This window comes from Cygnus atratus, chromosome 2 (genome assembly GCF_013377495.2).
Source record: "Cygnus atratus isolate AKBS03 ecotype Queensland, Australia chromosome 2, CAtr_DNAZoo_HiC_assembly, whole genome shotgun sequence".
NCBI classification, from domain to species: Eukaryota; Metazoa; Chordata; class Aves; order Anseriformes; family Anatidae; genus Cygnus; species Cygnus atratus.
The window spans coordinates 65,098,247-65,123,578 of NC_066363.1; the positions used below are offsets into that span (position 1 = coordinate 65,098,247).

General features: G+C 43.4%; 1 protein-coding gene across 4 annotated transcripts in view; it reads right to left on the reverse strand.

Moving 5' to 3' along the window:
- Positions 1–17,010: 17,010 nt before the first annotated feature.
- Positions 17,011–25,332, reverse strand: part of HIVEP1 (HIVEP zinc finger 1) — a 118,999-nt gene continuing 110,677 nt past the window's right edge. For 3 of the 4 annotated variants that reach the window (XM_035552436.1, XM_050708694.1, XM_035552437.1), the window contains exon 9: positions 23,437–25,154. In XM_035552436.1, coding sequence (XP_035408329.1) covers positions 23,985–25,154 — 1,170 coding nt within the window. In that variant the 3' untranslated portion in view covers positions 23,437–23,984. Of the gene's footprint in view, positions 17,285–21,165; positions 21,271–23,436; positions 25,155–25,332 lie in introns of those variants that run through there. The other variant, XM_050708695.1, reaches the window with a different exon arrangement.

The following is a 25,332-nucleotide window of genomic DNA, read 5'->3' on the forward strand; positions in this document are numbered from 1 at the left end:
TCCCAATTAAAGACTCCCACAGGACTGTTTTTGCTGTTGGCTGAGTTTTCCCTCCCAGTCTATCTGACCACAGCTCAGTCTCTCAGAGTGCTTCCAGGTTTGCGCTTATTGTTTGAACTAAGCGACTTGTTTTGATAAAATAAGGAACAAGAAAATGAGAACTCTGATGCTTTTAGTTTCTGATGGACACCACACTACACTGTTTTTCTCACAGAAGAGAGATGGAGCCTGCCTGCACTTCTCTCTTCCAGCCTTACTACAGACGGCATGCCTCTAGGTGGTGCCTTGCTCTCAGGTTTAGTACCATGGGCCGGGGAGAAGCAGCCTCAGGAGGCTGGTTTTTGACCAGCAAGGTGGTGCCTGCAGCCCCATCACCACCCTACCTGTCCCAGGCTAGCAGAGCAGTTCTTCACCCTCTTCACCAGGGGTCTGCCAGAACATAATACCTGCTTTAGGCAAAGGAAGTACAGCAAGAATTGGAGAGATGCCACACAGCATCAGACACTAGAGTCTGCAATTCAGGACTTCATCCAGAGCCCACTGAGACCCCTTCCTTTAAAGCCAGCTGTGGGTCAGGCCCCTAATCACAAAGACGGACATCAGCTGCTTTGATTTGGGGTTGCTGAAAAGCCCTGTCAACTAGAGAGCTGGAGTCTGTAAGGAGAGGTAACTAAGATTATACCCTTCAGGCTGGAGAAGAGAAAAATGAAATGGGCAGCCTCATGGGTGGGAGTGGGTGCCTTTTTCTTTCCTGCTCTGCAGCTTATTTTGGTTATCTGGGGGGGCACAGGAGCAACTTCTGGAAACAGCTGTTGAGCACAGGAAGCCTGCAGATGGTGTAGAACTGTTCCCTATCCTTGACTATGAGGAAGGGCAATGTAAGGGATTGGAAATGGAAGGGTACCCTGATTTTGCTGGGTGTGGAGAAAGCTGCTTAGGCTATTTCTCTTTACGTCTTTGAAGTGAGGGATAACAACCAGGGAGAATCACAGCCCTGGGATGGTCACAGCACAACCCTTCATCATTTCTCTTCCTTTTCCACCATGCGACTAGGAAGCAGAACATATCCTCTATTTTGAAGCAAACTATTAGATACTCATAGTCATGCAAAGTCAAAATCAGCCCTGACACAGCTGAGATTCCCCACCTACCACTCACGGTGTGTTTATATACATCCCCCTCACGATGGAATAACACAGCTTCCTGGCTCCTGCTTGGAAAGACAGATGCTGTTGTGGATTATGTGCTATTTTCTTCCCCGCTATCCCCTCCTTCTGAGGGAAATGACAGTGCCCTGTATTTGGTCAGGGGAAGGAAGAATTTGCCCTTGGGCTTCCTCCTTGCCCCTACCTGTTTCTGTGTATTTACATGCAAGGGGGGGGAGCAGACCTGGGACCAAGGGGGAGGCTGTGTCACAGCCGGAGGGACATCAGCGTGGGGTCATCACACCAGTTCATCCCTGAAGGAGGACATGCCCAGTGGGCGAACATCTTCCCTGACACACACTGCTCTCCTCAGCAGGCTAAAGAATTAGCCCTTGGATGTGTTTTTCAGCTGATCCCATGCTAACAGCTTGAGGTGGTTTGGGGCTGACTTCTCCGTGCTGAGGCCTTTGACCTTTTAATCCTTCTGAAATAACCTATTCCTTCTCCTCCCCCTGACTCCCAGTCTCATCAAATTGCCTTTTGTTGTTTTTTCTCCAGCAGCTTTTCTGGTGGGACGGGTAACTTGCTGGCTGGCCTAGCTCCTTCCTCCCACTGGGCTGTACCTAGCACTACACATAGCTTCAGTCAGAGCAGACAAGAAGCAAGTTTCTGCTTGATGCAGGTTCTAGGCTTGAGATTTGGAAGATTTTCAGGACTAAACCCAAACTTGCTCTTTTATCATAAATAATGAGGAGCATCTCTGGCTTCTTTGCCCTTGTTTTAACTACTTCATCCCTCACCACAGCCTGCAGACCCAAAGCATTATACAATTCTAAAAGGAGAAGAAAATAAACCTAAAAAACAAACAAACAAACAAAACACACAGCTGTTAACTGAAGTCAGATATAGCGGGGGTGTGGATGGGACGAGAAGGAAAAGGACAGACCTGGAGAGGGCCCTGGGGAGGAGATGGCTGTGGAGATGGTCACACAACTAAGATAAAATACCTGAAGGACACAGGGTGTGAGGGAGAAGCAGAACCTCCTAAAGAACCCACCACAAGAATGGCCACTAAATGCTGTGCGAGCATGCTTGTAACAGGCCCTGTTTCAGCTCTCGCCATTTTGAGGCCCTGAAGGAAGCAACCCATGTAATTGCATGTCCATAGGGAGGGTCAGTCGGCTTTAGCCAGTGTTCCCTCCCAAAGACAAGTAACACAGCCTGTCTCCAGCCAGATTCTGCTGTCTGCCGGGCTTCCTCTCTCATCAGTGCCTGAAACAAGGGGGCTCTTTAAAACCATTTTACACTGCTGCAGGCGAGGAACAATTAGTCCATACTTATCCTTTTGGGCTTAGGTCTTTACACAGATCGATACACTTCCTCCTGCAGTTCATCTTCAAACCCATGCCTGGAGGAAAAGCAGGGACTACTCTGAAAATTGTGCAACATCTTGCTTAAATTATTACAAGGCTTATGGTTACCTGAGGTTCTTGGGCATTAACACCGCCTTTAAAGTTAAGGATATACTTAAGTTTTTGTCTCAGGCAAGATGGCTTAAGCATAATTAAATTGCAGAAGTCCTTTCTGTCCCTCTCTCACAATTGCTGTATGAAAAAATGAGTGAGGAGTGGTGTTATCTCCATAGCTCATCCCACACCCCTCTACAAGGACATCCCTGCCAGACTTGAAAAGGCACAGATATTTCCCTGCACAGCCCAGAAAGTTTGTGCAGTTTCTTTCTAGAAATAAATTGCTGCCAGGGTCACGGTTTCTGAACAGATTAAGCTCTCACACAGTTGCTTTCTACGTGAGCAGAGGCAATAGCCAGTTCTCACACTCTGTTGCAAACCTGTGAAGAAAGAAGGTACAGATCCATGGCAATTATACTGCAGATCTGCTGTAAGAACAAGGTTCGGGCTTAATGAAACATCACATGTGATACACAGGGAAAGGATTTGCATCCAGATGTACAGTGTGAGGGAAACAGCCTCTCCACACTTGTCATGCTGTCCAGTGATTTGTCTAATAGGAAAATAAAACCAAATAAAAGATGGAAAAATATGCACCAGGAGGTCCTAAGGTAAGATGCTTTCTTCTGCTTCCAGGCAGGAGGTGAAATAGCCTGAATGAATAATTCTTGAGGATGTCTGTGTATGAAAAATTGTAATACAGTCTCTTGTAATACAGTTAAATTAAGCAAGGTAAATCCTGCCATCCTGAGCAGTTTGTATTAAAACCAAACCAAACCAAAAGAGAAAGTTTGGCAAATCTTTGAAGGTTATCCATTGAAGTTAAATAACAAACAAACAAAAACAAAACAAAACAAAACAAAACAATAAGAGCTGAGCTGCCATGGAGGTAGCCCAGGGGCATCCCAAAGGGTTTGTGTCAACCAGCAGTTGGGAAACCCAAGAGCCAGAAGAGACATGAAATTTGGGGCCCATTCCTGCCCAAGAAGGTTGGCTCACCTTGCTCACCCTCTCCCAGGTTCCAGGTCTACACTGCAACCCTGTGTGCATCCATTCAAATCCCTTGTGCATCCCGTTCTCACCCATATTCCTTGTTTCAGGAAGGGTGTCATGGAGCAGCCCTCCACACATTCCTATTTTTAGAAATTATCTAGTTCTTTGAATACAGATGAGCCTTTAGTGTTCACAGCATCTCATGGCAAGTTTCTATGGTTAACTTGTATTTGGTGTTAAAGAAATATCATTTAGCTCATTTCAAATCTGCTGCATAATTTCATTATGATCCTTAGTTTCTGTCATGGAAGGTCCTTCTGCACTGTATAGACTCCTGCCAAAGCCCTGCAGTTGTTCCTCTCATAGTGCCAGTGTTTTCCCTTTTTTCTGCATTGGTATAAGCCAGCAGTAACACAGTGAACCCTACAGAGGCCAGGCAGGAAGCACAGGAGAGAATATGGCACTGTGGTTCCTTAATGCAAGCTCTGGCTTTAGGGCCCATAATGTGGCCCTAAATCTAACACAAAAGATTTCCTTATGTTACATCTAAATCTATTTAGTGCCATTAGTAGCAGAGCAATAAACCAGTGATCCCTTCCCTCCTGCCCAGAGGGAAGAGATAACAGGGACCTAAAAGCTAAATTCAGTTTTCAGCTTCATCAGAATATTGTTTCTGGCATGTATGTTTTCTGAGCATTGGTTTTAGAAGTGTTCATATTTATATCCTGAACGTCCATGCTCACACAGAAACTCAATGAATTCAGGGGAAACAACTGGTCTCTGAACAGCTGTTAGTGTGGTTTTGAGTGCTTCAGAGGTTCTTTTTAAAATAATAGAATTCCATAGGAACTGCTACTGCAGCACTTTTGTTTTTTTTTTTATCAAGGGGGAAGTTATGCAAGGCCTGCTGGATGATATCAGCACATCTGGACAGCTTGGAGACCAGGGAGCTTCAAGGGAAGGGGTGACAAACAGAGAAGAAATTCTGTTTTTTCTCAGCTTGGGGCAGGTAGGGGAGCGCTGGAGAGAGAACTGCAGCCCCCGCCACCCCCAGGAGGGCCCTGCCTGGCTCTGCTGTCCAGAAGGTCACTGCATTTGGCACCCATCACAGACAGCAAATAACTACTGATTGCCGCAGTGGGAAGTGCAAGGCCAAGCAATTTCTTTCATGTTTCCAGCCCTAAATGCTTACACCATAGCTATGGATTGTATTTATGCTCTTGGGGATCTGCAGAGGGAGGTTTCCTCCCTGCCTCTTGCCTAAGAAGTATTGCACAACAGGCAGGTGCTGGATGCCTTGAAACAGCTTTTGCTCAGTCCCGCTGACAAGAAAGCAGTGGCTTTAGGGGGCTGCCAGCTTCAGGATGCTCTGGGATACTCCAGGATGCAGGCAGAGTGGAGCCTGCTGTGGTTGCCACACCTCACAGCCACCACTTGGCAATCACATCCTTTCAGTACCTCCAAAAGCAAGCCAGGGCAAGGGTTTCTTGCTTTTTAATTTAGACCATTGGTCCTAAAAAGGCTGCATAAGAAGAAAAAAATTGTTTTGGTTTAAGCTTCTGCATACATCTTCATGATATAACTGGTTTTCAATAGAGCCACCTCTTAAAAACATAATTAGAGGTCAAATATTAATGGACAGTATATGTCTTCAAATGTAATTAAAAGAGCTGATACAAACTGCTTCAGTCCAGAAAGTTCCTGTGCTTGGCTCAACTTACAGGGCTGGTCATTATTCTCAGCTGCTTAAATCACGTTGATTCATAATCCTTTGTAAAAGAAAAATCAATGCTGGAGTGCTTTGCTTGTGTAACAACGTACATTAGTGAGGCTGGAGTGCCTCTTCAATGGGATAATACCAAGCAGTTAAAATATGTACAGAGAGCCTCCTGAATTCATTGTGAATTGATTTTCATTCTTTTAATATTCTTGCTCACAAAGAAATTCCTATATAACACACTGGCCTTTTTCTCTGCTGGTTCATCTCCTCCTTGGTTTTGGGGCTTGGTGCTCTCCCCCTGGCTCTCTCAAGCTTGCAGAGAGAATTGCAGCAGGAACAGTCTGCTTACCAGCCCTGCATTCATGCCTTGTAGAAACTCAGCATTAAGGTATCCACGGTTAGAAAACAGAAGGAAGAAAACAGAAGGAAATGGCAAGTATCCCTTGCAATGAAAATAAGAATTAATTACCAGCGTGACAACAATCTGCCCCTTCTTTCTCTGGTGGCTTCAGCTGGTCTGTCCTGAGCAAACGGGAGCTGGCTTCTCCCCTGCCTATGGGTACGTCTGTAACATCTCCTCTGGGGTTTTCCAGACTGCTTTCTGGGGAAAAAAAAAAAAAAAAAAAGTGGTTTGGCAGATATTGGTGAGGAAAATAATTTCACTCACTTTGTGACACGAGGACTTTAGGAACAGATGATGGTGATTCATGGTCTCTCTTTAAAGGATTAACCACATAACTTAAGCCATGTTTTTTAGCTAGGTCTTCTCAGTATTTGTTGTTGTTTTCTGCTTTAACTTATCTCAACAGAAAAATCTGTATCTGCAGGCCGTAGCCCATGTTTTTCTCCATGAATTTTTTCTAGTACAGCTGCATCATTCACCAGCATTATCTCCTTGTAACCTCTGTCCTCCTGATTCTCCATCAGGAAAAAATACGTAACAGAGGCCTGATCTTCTGTTCTGCTTTTCATAGACCACTATGACTGCACTCTGCCTCAATCCCTCAGCAGTGTTTCTTACTAACAGGGCTTAGGAAACTTATTCTGCTCAGTACTTTTTGACTGCGTGCTGAAAATGAGTACTACATGGACTGCAAGTGTACTATGGGACTAGGTCCTAGTTTGCTTATTTATAGGTGATTAAATAAAAAAATAGACAAAAACATCATTTGTATGCAACAAAATATGTTTTTCATGGGATCGATAGGCATCTTTTCATTTAATTTAATCGCAGTAAGTACATAGGAAGTACAAAAACTGAGAGTCCCAGTAGTAAATGTTTCAAGCGCAGATGATGAATCATGATAAAGCAGTGTTTGTGTTTAAAATCATCATAGAAATTATTATAGGCAAAGTCACTAATATACTGGCCCTCTATCCTTCTCTGAGACTGCCAGGTGCTTATGGTCACTTGAATTACAATACAGTACAAAGACTGTATCTATTATTTTGATTGGTGCTTGTAAATAATTTGATGTATTTTCCTGTGTTTTCTCATCTTCCTCTCTCTCCCTCTTTACTTCCAGCCGCTTCTTGAACTGGGCAAGCAGCTTGTGGCTTGTACTCAGATCATGGCTGCCCATAATCACCCACTGAGCATCCTACCAAAGGCTCTACTTCTTCCTAGGAGATGAACCATTGCAGAAGCATGCATGACTGTGTGTTAATAAACAAAGAGGTTAGATAAGGTTTCCAGCTGGCCAGCTGGAGCGGGAGGAATGCTGCTCTTCCCACCAGAAACACCCTCTGTCCAAGGTCCATTTCTGCTGATGCTGTCGTACAACCCAGTGCTCTCCCAGGGAGAAGTAGAGGAAGCACCTTGGAGTTTGCTGCTCTCCTACACTCACAGGCAATTCTTGGAAAAGCTTCGTAACTTTGGGAATGACACATGCTCATCAAAGCATGAGATCTGATCCAGCACCAGTTGTCAGTGCAGGAATCTACGTCCTTCTCCACAGCTGCCAGTACGTGAAAGTTGTTGCTTGGGCAGACCTCTCTTTTCCTCAGTCAATATAATACAGCATAAGTGATGACAACTTATGCAAGTAGTCTTCCTAGTACATGGGATTTTTTTCTAAATAAGATATGGAGATGCATCATGTTGAGCCTCTGTTCTTTGGAAACTACTCATGTACTTCATCCTTAATGAGCAGGCTAGGGAGTTTTTCCCCACCTCTATCTTAATATAAAGAAAATGTTTAAGACAGCCTTTTCCTTTTTGGTGATCCATAAAGCACTGTGTTTGCATTTTCGAATTCATGCCCACGTCAGATTATTTTTATCATTACATTGTTCTCCCTGTGGTATTTGTTAACATGTTGCTGGCTATTTTCATCATTCACATGAAAATGAATCTTCTGGGTATCACAGAGTTCAGTTATTATGTTTTGTTTTTGTTTTTTTTTGGTGAAAGACTTAAATTGCATCTGAGAAATACAAATTACAGGGCCTAATGTTCCCCCAGAGATTTTAATTTAATACACAAAAGGAGCTGCTCACTCCCTTCTGAGGTCATTACACGGAAGTATTTTTTCTATTGAACAGAGTAATTGGGAACACTGGAAATTGTTTCCCCCCACCCTCTCTCTCAAAAATGGATGGGTCAATTTTGGCTGCCTCAGAAGGCTTGTGAGTGATCATGCCTAAGACAAATTTTGTTGTTGCTTCTATACAGAACAAAGAACCTGTGAGAGCCCTTGTCCATTGCAGGCATTGGCAGGGTGGTGGCCTCTCCTTTCACCGCTACAATATGGGACTGGAGGAAATTGTGCATGTCCAGGTGTTCAGAAACCTGAATACTCAAACCACGGTGCCAGCCTCTCCTCTCTGCATCACACAACCCCTTCAGGAGGCAAAAAGCCCTCAGTGGGTCAGCAAGGAAGAGGGTGCTGCTGTCACAGGAGGGTGTCCGTGACATAGGTCCCTCAAAGGATTCATAGCCAGCTGCCATTGGACGATATCATGGAGTTGATCCAATCCATCTACTTTTCCCAGTGATTTCTCTGTGGAGATGTGAACTTTTGGGCCAGGCAGGCTAAGGCAGAGTCAAAGTCCCCACATACCGTTTGACTCCAGGATAAATAAACATGCTGAGGTCACCCCCAAGTTGTGGCAGCACAGGAATCAGGGGGATGTCATCGGGTCAGGCTGCAGGTCAGGGAAGTTGATCCCACCACGGTCCCCACTACAGCCCTATTAACCTCCGTGGCTCAGTTCCTATGCCTGGTTAAAATTTAAACACTTGTGTAAGTGGTTTGCTGAACTAGTGCCAGCAAGATCGATGTCTTGCAGGACTGGGCACATTAATTCTTGCTCTTGAAGAAGTATGGGGGAACAGAGGAGCCAGAAAACTAAACAGCTTCAGATTGTTTGATCCAATGAGAAGGGCAAATTCCAAAGCAGAGGAACCCTCATGCACTTTGTAAAAAAAGGAAAAAGAGAGAGCGAGAGAGAGAGAGAGAGAGCATGCGCTACAACTGTGCTTTGGGCTGTGGTAACGATAACTTTGTATGGATGCAGGATATTTTTGCATGCCAGAGAGAGCCAAGACATTATTCATCACGCTGGTTTGCAGGCACAGATTATGTGCATCACTAGTGTGAAATTCAGCCTCTTATTTCTAACCTGAGAAAAACTTCCCAAATGTTCATTTAGTTTTTTTTTTCCCCAATCTCATATTGAAGAACAAAGCACTCAGGAGAATGGGCAGCTAGGAGTCATGCTTGTTCCCCGAATGCTACTAAACTTCTTTGATGGAAACAGATGATAACAAGTATACTAAAAACAACAACAAAAAAATGCCTCAAACAACAGCAATATACTTCCAAAACAAGGCTCCCAGCCACACCAGTCTTACCCATTGGGAAGAGGATGCGAGAACACACAACACTTGTTAGTCCCGTCACTTAACTGCACACCTGGAAAGTACTCAGATCTGATGGTGGTGATGATGACACTGGAAGACCCTATGCAGAACACAAACGCTGAGCTACTAAAAAGGCTTTCAAAACAGCATAGATGGAGCCAGTATTTTTCCCCAAGGTTTTAGACACTGAATTCTTTCAGAAGCTATTTAATTATTTTGTTTTATTTTTGCTCTTTCTGTATGGGAAAGCTTAGTAAAAGGACTGTTCATTTTGACAAGGTTCCTCAGGGAAACCTCCAGACAAAATAGCAGTAATTTCTTACCCACATAACTCACCAAGAAAAATAGCAGAGGAAATAAAAGGGTAATAATAACAAGGGAAGATTATCTTTTAAAAGCAATTGCTTGATACTAATATACAGTGAATGTATTTAATGTCATAAACATAGGCTTACTTAGGAAAGACATGAGAAAATACCAGGAGCAGACTCTTATAGCTTAAGCAAATTTAAGACTGGCAAGTGTAAGAAGATGGGGAGGGGGGTAAATCCTATTAGGGATGGTCTCATGGTCCTGACGAAGACTTAATTTTTGGACCCGCAGCTTTATATTTCTTGCAGAGGCTGGGCTGTCAAAGCACTTAGTAACCTGAGGGCCTGTCTGGCCTTCTTTCTCCTTAGAGGGAGACAGCTGAAGCAGAAACCCATACACATAAACATACATATAGCTCCAGTGTGACCTTGTTTACAGAGAGAGGGGTCATAAAGTCCCACTTCCCTAAATATGCAAGGACTTCATTTCCTTCCCTCTGAAATACCCAGGCCAGCCAGCCCCTGAGATCTTGTCCCACACAGTCCCACCTTCCCTCCTACCCCCAGGCCCCACTCCTGGCTCTGATGACCCAGGCACAACAAGGCCGGCATTTCAGGCCTCTGCCTCCCACTGGTGGTCCTGTCCTTGCAGGCCTGTTCCCATGCCCCAGCCTTGTGTTGCTGCCTGGTTGAGCTTGGCTAGGGCTCCTGCAAAGCCTGGGAGATGCAACCCACCACGAGCAAAGAGGAATCCCTCCAGCAGTTATAGTATATTTGCAACAGATCTTCCCTTACGCCTCCAGTATCAAGGAATAATCTAGGTTTTTAACTCTTGTTAAGAGACCACAGTGCCTGTGACTGCAAAACAGGGCTCAATAGTATTTTCTTTCCTGTAAATTTTCTGATCCTTCTGGACCCTGAAGCATCAAAGTCTCATGCACATTGCTGAGTTTTGGTCTTAACAGCAGTGAGTTGTCCCTTTGACTTGACATACACCTGATTGTATGGCCTGTAGTTGACTTGGTGATCATCCCCCCAATCTCTTGGTGGCATCCCTTGTCGTGTGTCAAGGACATAAATCATTGCAGGCTTCAGGCTTGGGATAGAAACTAGCTCCTTGAAACCGTGTTGAAAATACTCAGCTAGGAATATTGGTGACAACAAGAGCATTAGCAGGTTGGTGTCCAACATATCCACCTCAGGTGGTACCTGTCCTTCTCCCCAGGACTGGCAGAGACCATGATCTTTAAAGTAAGCTTGATTCCCATAAGGTCATCAATTTTATAGCCATGGGGACAACTGTGACTGTCTCCTCTGTCTTTTGTTTAGTACAGACCAAAGCATCTCCCTCAACAAATTCTGCACCAAGCTCAGAAGTTCTAATTGAGCCATGAAGATATCCAGATACTGACATAAGACTAAGAGGAATGGGGAACATCCCATATTAAACTGTTCTCATATCAGCTGCATACCTTCATTTGCCTTCTATCTTTGTAGCAACACACATCTCCAACAAGCTTCCAACTTCTTCATTTTGCTTCTTTGCTCTTTGCCAGATGAAAGGGCCCTTTCCCCGTAGAAACGTTCATCTAATTTATTTGCAGAGTGAGCAAGTATCCTCTTAAGCACCTCCTGGGAAAAAAAAACAAAACAAAACAAAACAAAAACACAAACAAACAAAACCACAAAAAAACCACCCTCATTTAGACTTTTCTAAAGACTTCTGATAAGAGCTTGGTTTTCCAAACTATCAACAGATGTCCTTTACTTCCCTCTACTCTTCCTTAGCCAGGTTACTATTTTGTTGCTAAGATCTTCTTTCTTTTCAGTTTCCTACTATTTGGGTTTACTGTGAGAAACCCCAGGGAGCTGAAAAGAGCCTTTTGAAGGAGACAGCAGCCATTTAGGCTATATGTGATGGTTTTGATAGATGAGCCTGGCACACACCAGGTACATATGTAGGTGCCTATCTTGATCAGTGATCTTCAGCTGAGGCTCTGGTGCATAGCCCCATCTGCACTGGTCATAGCTGTGCTCCTGCCTGGCCACTGACCACAGTGATCCAGACCCTGACCCATGGGCTAATGACTTGGCTTGAGCTTGGACCTGCCTGGCCACTGTGGGCTTGCCTGGAGATCTGGACTCTGGGCTGCCCCTAGTTACGGCCCTGCTCTTCCTGCTTGTGGCTGCGAGACTGTGTCCCTTGTCCATTGGCCAGGCCCTGACCCCCTGGCCCTGGTGCTGTGCTCACCTTGCTGCTCCCTGTTACAGTTGAAAGAAAAATCTGTAGAGCAGGAGGTGTTTGGCTTTGAGTGGATCAACTGTTGAGAGGCAGAGGGACATTGTAAGTGCATTGTGAGCACAGTGCTGAGACACTGCCGCTGCTTAAAAAAAAAAAAGCAATTAACGTTTTGAATAGACATTCCGATTCCTAATTTTCCAAAATGAAATAATGTTTTTTCTGCTTTGTTTGTACTAATCCCAATCCTCCATGCAGAATGGCACATGTGCTCTGCTATTCACTGTCTGAGAAAGAACAAAAAATGAAGTTCAGTGCTGTTGGTCATAAACAATGAGGATTTGAACACAGAAGCAGAGATTTTCACTGGCATATTTTAACTTTATAGAGAAATGTATTTTAGAGGGTGATAGGATACAGAAACCTGAATTAAAAATCCCTTTTGGTCAACATTTGCAGTCCAAAGCAGAAGAGAAAGAAGGTGGCAATGAATCCATTAAAGAAATAGGTGACATTTTTCTTTTGGGTTGGTTACAGCTCATCCTGTGTGTTATAGAAGTTTTGGCAGATCTGTTCAAGAGAGTAGAGGCACCCCAACAACCAGGAGAAGAAAGAGAAAGCAATTATGAGAGGAATGTACTGTACAGAAAGGAACAGAAGAAAAGCCAGAGGCACCATCACCTTTATGACAGGCAGCTGCAGGATCACCTGCCTAGGCAACAGCAGTATGAAGCTCACCTCCTTGAGATACAGCTGATCTAGCAGGGGAAGACTGTGACGACGACCCAGCAACCCAGTAGGTAGCAAACAACCTTGCAGATGGTCTTCTCAGTTCTTATAATCATTGGAAATATCCTGAGCAGCTGTGAGTTCACTTACCAACCATTACCAACAGAGGTAGAAATCTTCCATTGGTATCAAAACCTGAAATGAAGGAGCTAGTCCACTATGACATGTAAGAAAGGGAAGTACAGGGCAATTGAATTACATAGAGAGGATGCCCTGTGAGACAGGGGCTGATCTGCGTCAGACCCCAGGTTTCTTGTCATGCTGTGCTGCTGGCATTGGGGCCGCTTTGGTCCTGGTGGCCCTGCCACCCCACCTCCTCAGTGGGAAGGGCCCTGCAGCATGTGCCCCAGAAAACAGCTTGGCTCTGTATCTGATGAACTAACTCTCACAAACGCTATAGCAAAAAAGCTTTGCTCTAAGATGCCTAGGATACGTTCCTGGGGGTCTTTGCATGGTCAGAGATAACTTTCTAAGAGAGATTTTTGGTTAAAATTTGGTAAAAAGTCCCCTGATTTAAAAGAATTAAACTCTGTATGAGAGAGACCCCTTCCAGAAGAGTAGGAAAAGGAACAGCAAGAGGCAATGGGAACAGGAGGAGGTAGGGAATAACCTCTCTGTTAGTAGCAGCAGTGCTCTGTGAGCTCTGACTGCACAGGTGGAAGGCAGCAGAGTCCTCAACTAACAAAATTCAAATCAGGCAACTGCCAGCTCCCAAAGCAGCTGCAGATGAAATCTGCCTTTTGTCACTTTGCCCAAAATCTTCCTCTAGGCACAGACAACTTTGGCTCTTCATGAATCCAAACTAAGCGGAATGGATAGCAGCACTTCCAGTGCTCCAATCTCCAGAATATGGATTAGAGAGCTAACTTGACGCTGATGGCCAATAAATATTATACGTGAAACTGAGCATAATGCAAGCAGCTAGAGTCAGGTTGGTGCTCCTGAGCACGAGGATTCTTACTATATGTTGTAGTGAAAAATCTGCATGTTTGTGTGAGCCTGTCCTGCCCCTTCCTCCGACAGCTCTGTGCTAATGGAAGGTAACTCTGTCCAGAGCAGGCTGCTTTTTGGCTCCATCCTGTACTCTGCTTTGGTGCTTAACTGCCCATCACACAACCCACTCATTTCCTGGCCTCTAAGCCCAGTTTAGCTCTGATTTCCAGCTATCGGTGTTTTTGCACTGATGGGCATTTGCTCTGGGCTTCTTGCCTTTCCCAGGCCCCCAGCTCATCAACACCAGGTAATTCTTCTCCACTCTGTTCACACATCCCATGTTTAGCTGCAAACTTCTCTCTGAGACCAGGAGACAAGCATGTCCTCCCTCCTCCCCTAGCCTCTTTGCTGACATGACTAACTCCACATGGTGCTTCTCACGCTGGAAATCTGCTCTCCATGAGGTCCAAAATTATCCTCAAATAACCAGAGGAGAGGAAGACTATACAGGCTCATTCTGACTTGCATAAATCAAAAGGGCAGCCTGCTGATTTTTAAAATAGAGCTATCAGTTTTCCATACAGCCACCCTGCCTGACTTAATGAGCCATTCCCTTCAAATACCTCACATTAACACGTTTATGTATTTGTTTGCCTAGCTGGGCTCCCTAATAAGCATGCCTTCAGTTCAGGTGCTCCAGCAGACTGTGCTCTGCCAGGCTGCAGGAAGCCCTCCACTCCTTGCAGCTGCATCCCCAAATTATGCTCTGCAACTGATTGCTTGTGGGGCAATTGCTCAGCTGTAGCGAGCAGGAGTGTAGATGAATTGGAGGTTTTCCTACAGAACCCATTAACACCTTGTTTTTGTTCTTAGCAGTTTTGTTTTGCCGTATGAGCTGAAGATCCTAGCAGGATTACTCAGGTGCCAAGGCTAGGCTAAGATGTTGTGCTAAACTAGGAAGTGGCTAGGAAGGCTGATGTTAGAGATGTGCAGGGCCCTGACAGGCTTGGGAGTTATCCTTAAAAGAGTGACAGACAGTGAGCTGATTGTGCACAGTTTTACACTGTTTTCATTTGTCACAAGGGCCGCTGGCAAGCCAATGCTATTCTTGCAAGAAAAGGAATGTCTGATCTGGTCTCTTGACTCTTTGATGAAGCTTTTTTCTGCTGTCAGGCTCACTTCTGTGACTGCTGCCAGGAGATTTGCACACGGAGTCTTCTCTTTTTTTGCCCGTGCTGGATAAACTTGAGATTCAACTGAATTAACAGCTGGAAATGCATAGGCAGGGAAAGTCTGCCTATCTCCCGTACCTATGTTGTTGAAAGCTTCCTGTGTAATTGGATTAGCACTTAAATGTTGTGTGACAAAGATTTATGTTCCAGGTTTTGTAAATGTTCTCAAGGAGAAAAAAAAAATCACTCTTCAAAATCTTTCTGTATCATTTGGGGACAACTGCAGTATCGCCAGATTAATTACAGTGTTTCTACAATGCTCTCCTCTGATTCTACTATTAAAACACAGTAGAAATCAGAGTTTGTTTTGACCTTTATTCAGAGCCTCCTGTTAAAGTGACTTTCACAACAGAACCCAATTTGTCACATTTTATTTGTACTTTAATTTTATTATTAACAGATTAATGAAGTTGGTAATGGGTTTCCTGATGTTCCCTTTGAAATGTGACCTGTGTCCTTACATCAATCTGCTGTCAGCAGATGAAGTACCTTCACAGAATGCTATTAACTGTTACCAGAAGCAATTAGTCAAAATACAAAGTCAGCTTCAAATGGAGAGACTCCAAATTCCCACAGTGTGTTAGGAAAAGTGCATTAGTAGGATTTAGTCTTGCCAGCAGACACAAGCTTTAGGTCCTGCAGTAGACATCTGGGTTAATGACACGTACAAATGCAAATGTATCAGTCATTAATTTGCTTGAAGGAGCAATGCCAGGTTAAAAAAAAAAAAAATCACGTTCCCATGTCATTAACAGCAACCCCCCATTGTGTCAGAAAGAGAAACATTCTGTTCTCAGATATTGTCCGTGCTACATCCTTAAAAATCCATGTGTGGAATCCCGACCATCCCACAGGCAGAAGAAGACTGCTCCTGACCACTGCTGAGACCAGGTTTTATCTTGTTTTGGCCAGAAAATGAGTTATTTTAAAAGTATTCTCCCTCATCTTCCAAATCATTAAAGTCCAAGCCCATCCCAGATGGCTCCCTTTTTTGTTGGTACCAGAAAGTCACAAGATATTCAACAGGGACATGGGCAAAGTTGGCTTTAGCTTGATTTTTCCACGTTTGTCACCATCATCATGCAGACAGCTTTACTGTCTTGTCATTCCTCCAGTGTGAGGCTGTCAGTTGTCACAAACATTAAACACAAAATTAACTCAGTAAGTGTGCATCCTAATAGGGTGAAGTTGGAGCTGGAACTGCTTTAAGGAACTGGATAGCACCCATTAAAAACCTAGCAGCCCTTATCTTGTTCACCACTGTCCTGGATGAAATGACAGGGAGGAATTTGGGTGTGATATACTATGTCCACAGTGAAGGTTCAAGCATATGCTCTGGCACGCCTAATTGGCGCCTACAAACCACCTTCTAGATTGAATAACCCCACTTTTTCTCTCCAGTGGTGGAAAATAATGTTTTCAGTCATTTTCAGTGCACTGCTAATTACAATTGATTATCGGAGTAAAAGACTGACACAATCCACTTGAAGATGTAAGAGCAGCACATTTTATCACCCTTTTATATGAACTTAATGACAGAAAAATGACAGCCCTTTGGTCCTTCATTACAGCTATCTCCACTAACAGGAGGAACAACTTCTTAGAAAAACGCAGTACATAGTCCAAATGTTCCCACAAAACCAGCCTCTCTCACTATCCAAACACATTGTCTGCCATCTTAAATCAAGCACGACTCTTAGTCTTAAAGATAAGGATTAAAAGGCACCCATTAAAAGGGGAGGTCAAAATTCAATTAAAAAAATGAGGTTCAAAATTTTAAAAGAATAATTATTTGTGCAATCTTCTAGGTAAAACACACTGCTGAAATAGAGACTTTAACTGACTTATCAGCTCAAAATTGTGTTCAAAGATTATGAAGGTAGAAGAGACTATTAAAATAATCTAGTTTGACCTCACAACCTTAAGTTTTGGCATTTCACTGGTATAGATTTTTTTCAGTTGTTTGCATAGCTTAAAAAAAAAAAGAATAAAACCATCAAGAACACAACAGACTGCATAAACTTGAAACAAACAGACCACATGCTTTCATGTTCCTTTAATTTGTGAGTTTGTTGGCAAGGCTCAATACTTAAATGGGTAGTAGTACCAAGTCCTCTGCTGATGCTGGTAGTGCTGCTCTGCTGAAGCTTGCAGATGTCATTCTCCATCAGATGGGGATCTAGCCTAAAGAGTTTCCAAGTGTGAGGAAGAACTAAGTACAAAACTGTGAATACTTAGAAAAGGTAATTTGTAGAAAACTCTGAGTAAACTAAACTTCAGAAGTGTCTCTTTTTTTTCCTTTCTACTGTTTCTTGTATAACAAGGGCTTAGTATTGCGTTGACCATGCCAGTTTTCAGGGGCACACGAGAGAGAAGCTGGGATGCATTTCTTTGTGTGTATCTTTGCTAATCTGTTTGCGCTGTCTCATGTCTTCATACCTAATACATCCTGGGTCTTTGATCTGAGGTGGAGGACATATCCAGGAGGAACGATGATTCACAGGAGAACAGGATATCCACAGGGGAGCCACTTACCTAGTCCAGCAGAATTAATCAGCATTAGGTGTGTGAGCTCTTGCTCTGAAACACTGTAAGAGAGAGTCATAGATGATTATAGGTAAGGGAATAAACAAAGAAACACAATTGAAACCTCCAAGCCTCAAAAATGGCTTCTGAACCTCCCACTTGATCTATTGGAGGAGCAAAACTGTCCGGTGTCCAGATTAAAACATTAATTTCTGTTTTGCAAAGAGCCACTCTTTCAACATTTGCTTCTGCTCTGGCTCCTGGATTGTTTTTGCAAATGAGAGACACACCTAACGCCACACAACGGGGCTGAAACACAGGATGCTGCCTTCCTGTGCCTGGTCCCGGTGCAGCACTCCCCCGCAGCTTGCTGTCTTGCAGCCTGGATACGCTCTCCTTTCTTGTATCACAGCTACCTTTCTGCCAGCAAGTGCCTGCAGCTGGGTAAGCTAGGTCATGGAAAAGAGGTGTAGCTCAGTGGGTGTCCACTTACTGCAGGCACCACCTCCCTTACTACACAGACCCTGGCTGACAAGGAGAGCTTACACAGCACTAACGTGCTTCAGCCTCCCACAAGAAGTTGGTGGCTGCATACTTCCAGATGTTGGGGCCAGATTTTCAGAAGGCTTTTAGCAGTGTTTTGAAAAAGGCTGCCACTGCACTTGCATGATGCCTGGCACTTCCTGCCAAGGGGAAAATCACAGCTGGTGCACGGTGGCCCTGTGCTCCTGGGAGTTGGTGGATGTACATGGCAATGCTGCTCCCTTGCCTGCTGGTCCCTGCCTTGCACATGCTTCCTTTTATTAGAGAGCTGCTATCTATGGGATGCAACTGGCACCTCTGCTATATAACATTTTGTTTCTTAGAAGAAGAAATCCAGTTGTAAGGTATTTGGGGACCAACACAAAAGAATCTTGCAGTCAAATGCCCTGCAGCTGGTTTAGGTGGAACTTCTAAAGCACAAGAAGGATGTTTTAACCACCTAACTTAACAAAAAGAGGGCATGCTAGAGGTATTTGAATTTACAAACAGCTTTCAGCTGGCCTATTGCCAGCATAAATGCCTCATGCACGGTAACGGATTTCCAATAAACTACAGAGCACAGCCACAAAACCAAACAGGTCTTAACATTTGACCTTATTGGGGAAAACAAGCCTACTACTACCAAAGAAAACTAAGCATGCCTAGCCAGTTGACTGATCTTAGCACAAGCTTTCTTTCCATGATTGAAACTTAGGAATGTAAAGCCTCATCATCTTTCAGCTAGTATGGTTTCCTTAGGTCTAACATGGAATATCTGCAAATAACCACCCACCTCCTAACATGTTGAGTAGTCTGGTCTGCGTGAGAAGAAGTGGAGGAGCAAAGAAAACACCAGTAACATCTTTGCCATTTTTTTTTTGATTCAGCACTTTTGGAACAAAACATGAACATCAAATCAAATAATTACATGCTGTTACATCCTTGTTGCTGTTTGCTCATCCACCCACTGACATTCCACTTAAAGTTATCTAATAATCAGTCTGAAGTATTTTAAAGTAGCCTGTTTTTATCCTCAGCCAACAATAGAGTTAGCAATCCAATGTTATGTTAGCAATCCAAACCTTTGACAGTGGTCTCACCTTCAACATAAAACCCATAAATGGTTTCTATGTGATCTAAGTCTCTGGTATTTTTTATATAATTGAAAATGGCCATCCATACATATGGTGACCCAAAGGAAAAAATTGCCCAAAGGCAAAGGAAAAGGCAAAGGAAAAAAATTGCCCAAAGCAAAGGAAAATTCCTTAAGACATGACAATTCCAGCCATGTTTTTTAAAGACATTCATAATTTAACATTCACAACTAGAGACTGACCACAACAGTCTACAATGGATGACACCTAGTGTTCATCTTATAAAGCGTGAAAGCAATGTAAGGATTCTCTGCTACTGGTCTCAGAAGATCTTTCAAAAGCAACAGAAGCAGGGGCCTGTTGGATAAATCAGCTGAAGGCTATCTTGAGCAAGTACTCTTACTTGTAGATTATTTGATTTCCCTGGCTTATGGCAAGTCACTCATGCTAAAACTGATTTTTTTCTTCTGTTTTGATGAAACCATCCCCATGCTAAACATGTGTTTGACAGGCAATTTACAGGTTTAAACAGAAGTGTTTATAAAACCTTGGTGAAGATTATCTTGCAAAAATGAGGGCTTCTGGAAAAAGAAGTATAATTAAATTCATTTTATGTTCTGTTTAAGATACATGTCAGTACAGTCAAGGCAAGATAAATCTGTTTATTAAGAACCAATACAGAACATGTTTAGTTGAGCGTAAGACACAGTATGTGTTTGTTTTTGGAGTCGGCCAGGTGGTGCTCAGCCAAAGTATGCAATCAGAGATGAAATGCATGTGATGTGCCTTTGAATTTGTGTGGGTGCAAAATGCTCCTCGCAGACTTTCTGATGGGGGACTGGCTGATACAGGCCAAATGTGTGCTGCTCTGGCCTCAGGGCATAATTCACATCAACCCAAAAGCTACAGCAAGTTCTTTGAGAATGTGAAAGGTGCAAAAGTGTAAACCAGAAAAGTAATTGACACGGCCACAGAACCCCCCCTGCACCTATCAAGTTTATTTTGTTTGAACTATGGCCCAGAGGCTGGGATTTATATCTGGGGATGTAATGCTATATAGACCAAGAGATCTAAGGCCAGTTACAACAAAAGTCGTTGTCTCTGTTTTAGGCCTTGCCCTAAGAAGCAATAGGTAGGCCGTGCTGTAGCTTATTAAGCTCAAATGCAGAATGTGGACACATTTAATAGACAACCTATTCCAAAATCAATGCTGTCACATGGACAGCAAAGGAACAAGTTGCCTTCAAAATCAGATAACCACCTTACCAACAAACATCACATCCTGCAATGAGAATTCAATTGCAGTCCAAGCTGAAAGAGGAGAGCTATACACTACTGCTTGATTCTTCTTCTAGGGAGGGCTCTCACAGAAGCTCACCATGCCATGTCCTTAATGTAGCTGTACTTGTGCCCAAACTTTAGGTAGCACCTGCTTACAGCCCCTTGATGAGAACAAGTTGTGTGATGATGCCAGACTGTGCCTGGGTGCACAGAGAAGCAACGCTTGCCCTGGCCTTTTCATGTTTGAACAGCTGTGCTGTATTTGCCAGAGGGTGTCTGACAGTCGTTAAAAATTGATTCCTGAGTAAACAGCCCCTGTGGTATTTACTCCAATTCAGCTGTGATAATTTATACCATCTGAAGAGCAGCCTAATCCTGCACTGGCAAATCTCTGAGCTATTTGCTACTAACTCAAGCAGAAGGATCCCTGCAGCAAGGGTAGTGTAAGTTTCCCACCACTAATGACTCTAAACAAGAAAACAAAGATGCAGTACAATTTAAAATGGAAAAAAGAATTAATTTGGATCGAAAATATAATTGCTAACACAATGTTCCCAGGTTTGTGTCAATGCAGTTGACATGCAAATCCTCAATGCAAATCCTCTGTGTGCTGATGTACAGTATAGATGTTGGTTACACACATTATTAAAATGAAGTGGAAAGGCACTGATGGATGAGAGGTAGGGAGTGTAGCCTTCTCTCCAGTCTGGTCATACTCCTAGTTTTTTGGTGTTTTTTTTCCTGTTGCCCAATGCTGTAGAGGCATGACAATGAATGCTCATTTTCAAACATATTTGAGGGAAGGGAAACAGTACAATATTCAGGAGGACAAACACCTATCTTCTAGAAAAGTATGATGTCCTCCCACTCCATTTGAAAAAGGAGAGATATGTGCAGCTACCCGCTCATCTTCATTGTTAGTGGAGATCCTGCTACAAATAAATTCTGGCTCATCTGCTTTGCCTGGTGAAGTGTGGTGATTGCTTACTATCAGTTAGTACCAAGTCTCTTGGTCCTTTCCCTCTATTTTATTATTGTTGACTTACCAAACGACACGTCATAACTTTCCTCATTATGACATATCCGTTGTCTTGTCATTCCTATTCTTCAAGATATTGCTTCCATCTCTTGACCTGATGTCTTCAAAACACCTAGAAAGAAAAGAGAAACATGTAGATAGTCTGATTCACCAGGTTGAATTTGTCTGCCTCTATGTGCTAGTACAGTATTTCCTGGAATTAGAACTTAGAACATGAGCACACAAAATTGCTAGTCAAATAATATTTAAGATGTGTACACAGCAAATCTCCAGAGTTTCTAAATGGTTAGTAAAATCAGGACTTCAGGGCATATGGAACAGCAATTTCTTTCTCACTGCTTCCTTATAAAATTCAGAGAAATACTAATTCTTGTGATAGCATTAAAATTTTTGGAGATAGTTTTACATTGCTGTAAACCTTTTTTTGGTCATGCTGTAGACAAACAGGCTCAAATTAATCAGCATAGTTCTAGTTTGCAGGTATGTGTACATTTTAAAGAAGCTAAAACTAAAGCAAATTTCTAGAGTTCTTTAACAGTAAGCCTTCACTTGGTTTCACTAGCACAAGTCAGTTGCAGACTCTCAAAGCATATGTAATGCAGCAATGGGTTTGTTTAACTTTGGCTGGTTGAGGTAATTTCACACGTTTGGTATAAATGATAATGATGCGAGACATGTTGACATCACTACACACGTATAAAAGTAACATACAAAAGCACAGTGACATTTTACACTGGTTGCACGCAAGACACTCACAACTTTGAAGTCCAATGCTGTGTGGCGCTGAGTACTCTTAACTCTCACTAACTTCAATGTGAGTTGAGAGTGCTTTGTAGTTCAGGTGCTCAGGCCTCATTGAGACTCCACACAATCAAGAATTATATGAACATTCATGTCTGGAACAAGAGTAATTTCTCCTTTCTAGTACGTGCATTTCTAATTGTTGGACTAGTACAATTGGATGATAATAACAGTAATATAAATGATTTTCTGGTCCTGAAGTGCTCTTTCTGAAAGTTAATAAACTCACTCAACATCGCCTACAGTTTTACAACACACTGTAATGGAATAATGTAATGAGTACAATGTGAGTATAGTACAAAAGCCGAAGTAAGGTGGGATCTTGAATATTGCTGTTCTTGAATACGAGTGATACGAGGTATGAATTACCTCTTTGAGCTGGATATGGGAGTTAATCTGTGAACAACACAGCCCAGCTCACATTCAGCTTCACTCCTGATGTTTTCAAGCTTTGCTTCCCACCCTTTTCCTCCAGCTGTTTTATGTGTGCTCATTCTTGTTATTTTCACAAAGGTGACCCTGCTTTTAACTTACATCTTCGAGTTTTCTACTGGAACTTGTTTGTTAAATAGGTTTTATAAACTTCTGCAAGAATGCAATGTTAGGGCATAGCAGAAAAAACAACTGGATTTGAAAATTACAGCATGAATCCCAGGTCAATATGAAACTTCCACGGATGTGTGGCCCTACAACGTGTCAGACTTCTCTCTTGGAGCAGCTGAACACATTAAAAATTTCATGGTAACTTCAAATTGTATTCTCTGTGTGCAAACAGAATTCCAGCTGCACTATTCTGGGATCCATCCATGCCTTGTATGCCCATAATAATGAGTTTGTTGATATAAGGGCACATTAATTGTATGCGTAAAAGCTCTATTTCATTTTTTTTTTCCCGAATGAGTAAGACAAAGCCATATTTAGGGAACTATTAACTTTGTCTAGCTGTAAATGAAGACTACCTGAAATGAAGTCTTATCAGAAGCTGATAGTAATTCGTAATACAAAATCCTTACTACAGCAAGTGGCATTTTAACCAACACCTTGGCAGGTTTTGCAATTAAGAACACACAAAATTATTATTTTCTTGCTTAACAATATTTTAATTTCAATAAAAAATGGCTTTATAGTTCAAGATTACAAATGAAAAATATTTCATCTTGACCCTCTTGCTATTTTCCCTCAGGGAAGTTTTAAAATTTCAGTTATGAAGAAGAAAAAACGGGGCAGATGGATGCTCACTGTACAAAAAGTTGAAGGATTCCCTCCCCACTTCATCATCGCCGGATGTTTTGAAATGGAAGGTTTTCCTCCAAGTGCCTGAAGAACGTACTCTTTCTCTTATGGCAGATGAAATCATGGGCATATACCATCGCCAAATCCTTTCAAGCTGCAAGCAATTGGAATGATACTAAAATGAACGAATCAAGCGCCTCTCCACCTACTAGGCTGCATCAAGAAGGTACAACGTAAGCAATGGTAAAGTCAGTAAACAAAATTTTACTGTCATATTTCATAACACAGATACTGTATTTCTCTTTGAAGTGTAAAGCTACTGTCTTACACAAGATGGACAGACCCTTTTCCAAGACTAATATGGATACAATAAATATGGAGTTTTACATACTAGATCTGTACACAGAAACTTTGTCCCACAGCCATAAAAATTTACATTTAACAGTGCAACATATAATTTAATCCTTTATTTATCTGACATAAGATGTTTACTTACTAAACACAAGCAACTACCTGGTTTTAATATACATATTTTATATATATATATTATATATATATATATTCAACAATCTGTACAAGTTTCTAAACATAAAACTCCAAAAAGGCACAATTGTCTATACAACATGTACAAAAATGGCTGGAGCTGACAAGAAACAACAATTATTGGTCAAGAGTTCATGATTGCACAAAGATTAGTAATGAGTTTGTGTCAGAAAAATGTGCTTTAAGGAAAGGAAGGTTTGCAAAGAAACCTGTAAGTGTTATAAAAATAATAATAATGGAAAACAAAAACTAGGTTGCTATTACAAGTCTATCCTCATCGTCACTGCTGCCATCACTAAACTGCACCGTATTTTGCCTCCGGGGCAATGCTGTCGGCCTGTGTACCTGTCTATCCGGAGAGACAGTTTGATGGACCGGGGACTTGCTCAAAACGTCAGAATTCACCTTTAAGCAGGGCTCTGCCGGGGAAGCCCTTTTGACCTGAACTGAAGAGATGTTGCACTTTGGCTTGACATGGTTTGCGAGGTCAGTCTTTTCAGCATCTGCTTTCCCTGGCCTGTTGAGTCTTTCGTAGTCACTCGCAGAGGCAGGCTCTGCAAGGCTCTTCCCGCTGTACCACTGGCCACTGGGGACCACCTGAGGAGAAGCAGCCCTGGCCACCTGGCTGATGGTGGGGAAGCTGGCAGGAGCCGGCTCTTGCGGAACGTCACCGGCTTTGCTGCCTGTGGCTGGTGTTTCAGAGGCTCCCTGCCCATCTGCGCTGACCGGACTGACGGAGGGGATGAGGGCAGGCAAGGCGATGTTCAGTATCTGCAAGCCCGGGATGTGTGCCTGAGGGCTGGGGTTGCCCTGCGGGGCAGCGCTGGCGGCCAAAACCTGGAGGCCCACAGCATTCAGAGTAATTCCTGGAGGGCGCATCTGGGGGGCTATGTTCGTATTTGTCAGGCCTAAGACATTCACCTTCTCCATGCTGAGGGGTGGAAGAGGCTGCAAGCTGGGCGTGCTGAGACCCTGGATGCCTGGCACGTTGATCTGTCCGATGGGAATACATGGCACGACGCTGTTCACTTCAGCAACCCCGACGGGATTCGTGGCAGTGCTAGAAGTAGCGCAACCCGCCTCGCCGAGGGCGCTTGTAGTTCTGTGGATTACACCGACAGCGGGAATGGTGAGCTGTACTGGCCCTGCCTGAATTGGCACGAAGGTGGAGTAGGTGGCCAGGCCGGCGGGGACCACCTGAAGCCCCCCTACCGGTACCATGCTGTAGGGCGCCTTGGCTTGCTGCTGCGAATGCAGCGGGAGGTGGCTGAAGAGGTGGGTCTGGGGAGCCCTCAACTCGGCAGCACGTGGCGGGCACCTGGGCGGCTTCTCTTCTGGAATTTCAGTGCAGGGCGATGCCACTGTGGTCCGCACGCCCCGGTCTGTGGGTGATGAGGGGGAGCTGGTGGAGGGCGTGCTCTGGGAGAGGACAAGAGAGACGCGTTAACAGGTTGGCCACCACTACCCCTACAGTTACATGGAAATGTGAGGTAGCTCGGCATGCTGCCCACCCTCTCGCACTCCCTTTTAGAAAAAAACAACAAGAAACTGGTTCAGAGTAAATGCTGCCCAGCTTGAACAATGAACTAATTTCCTT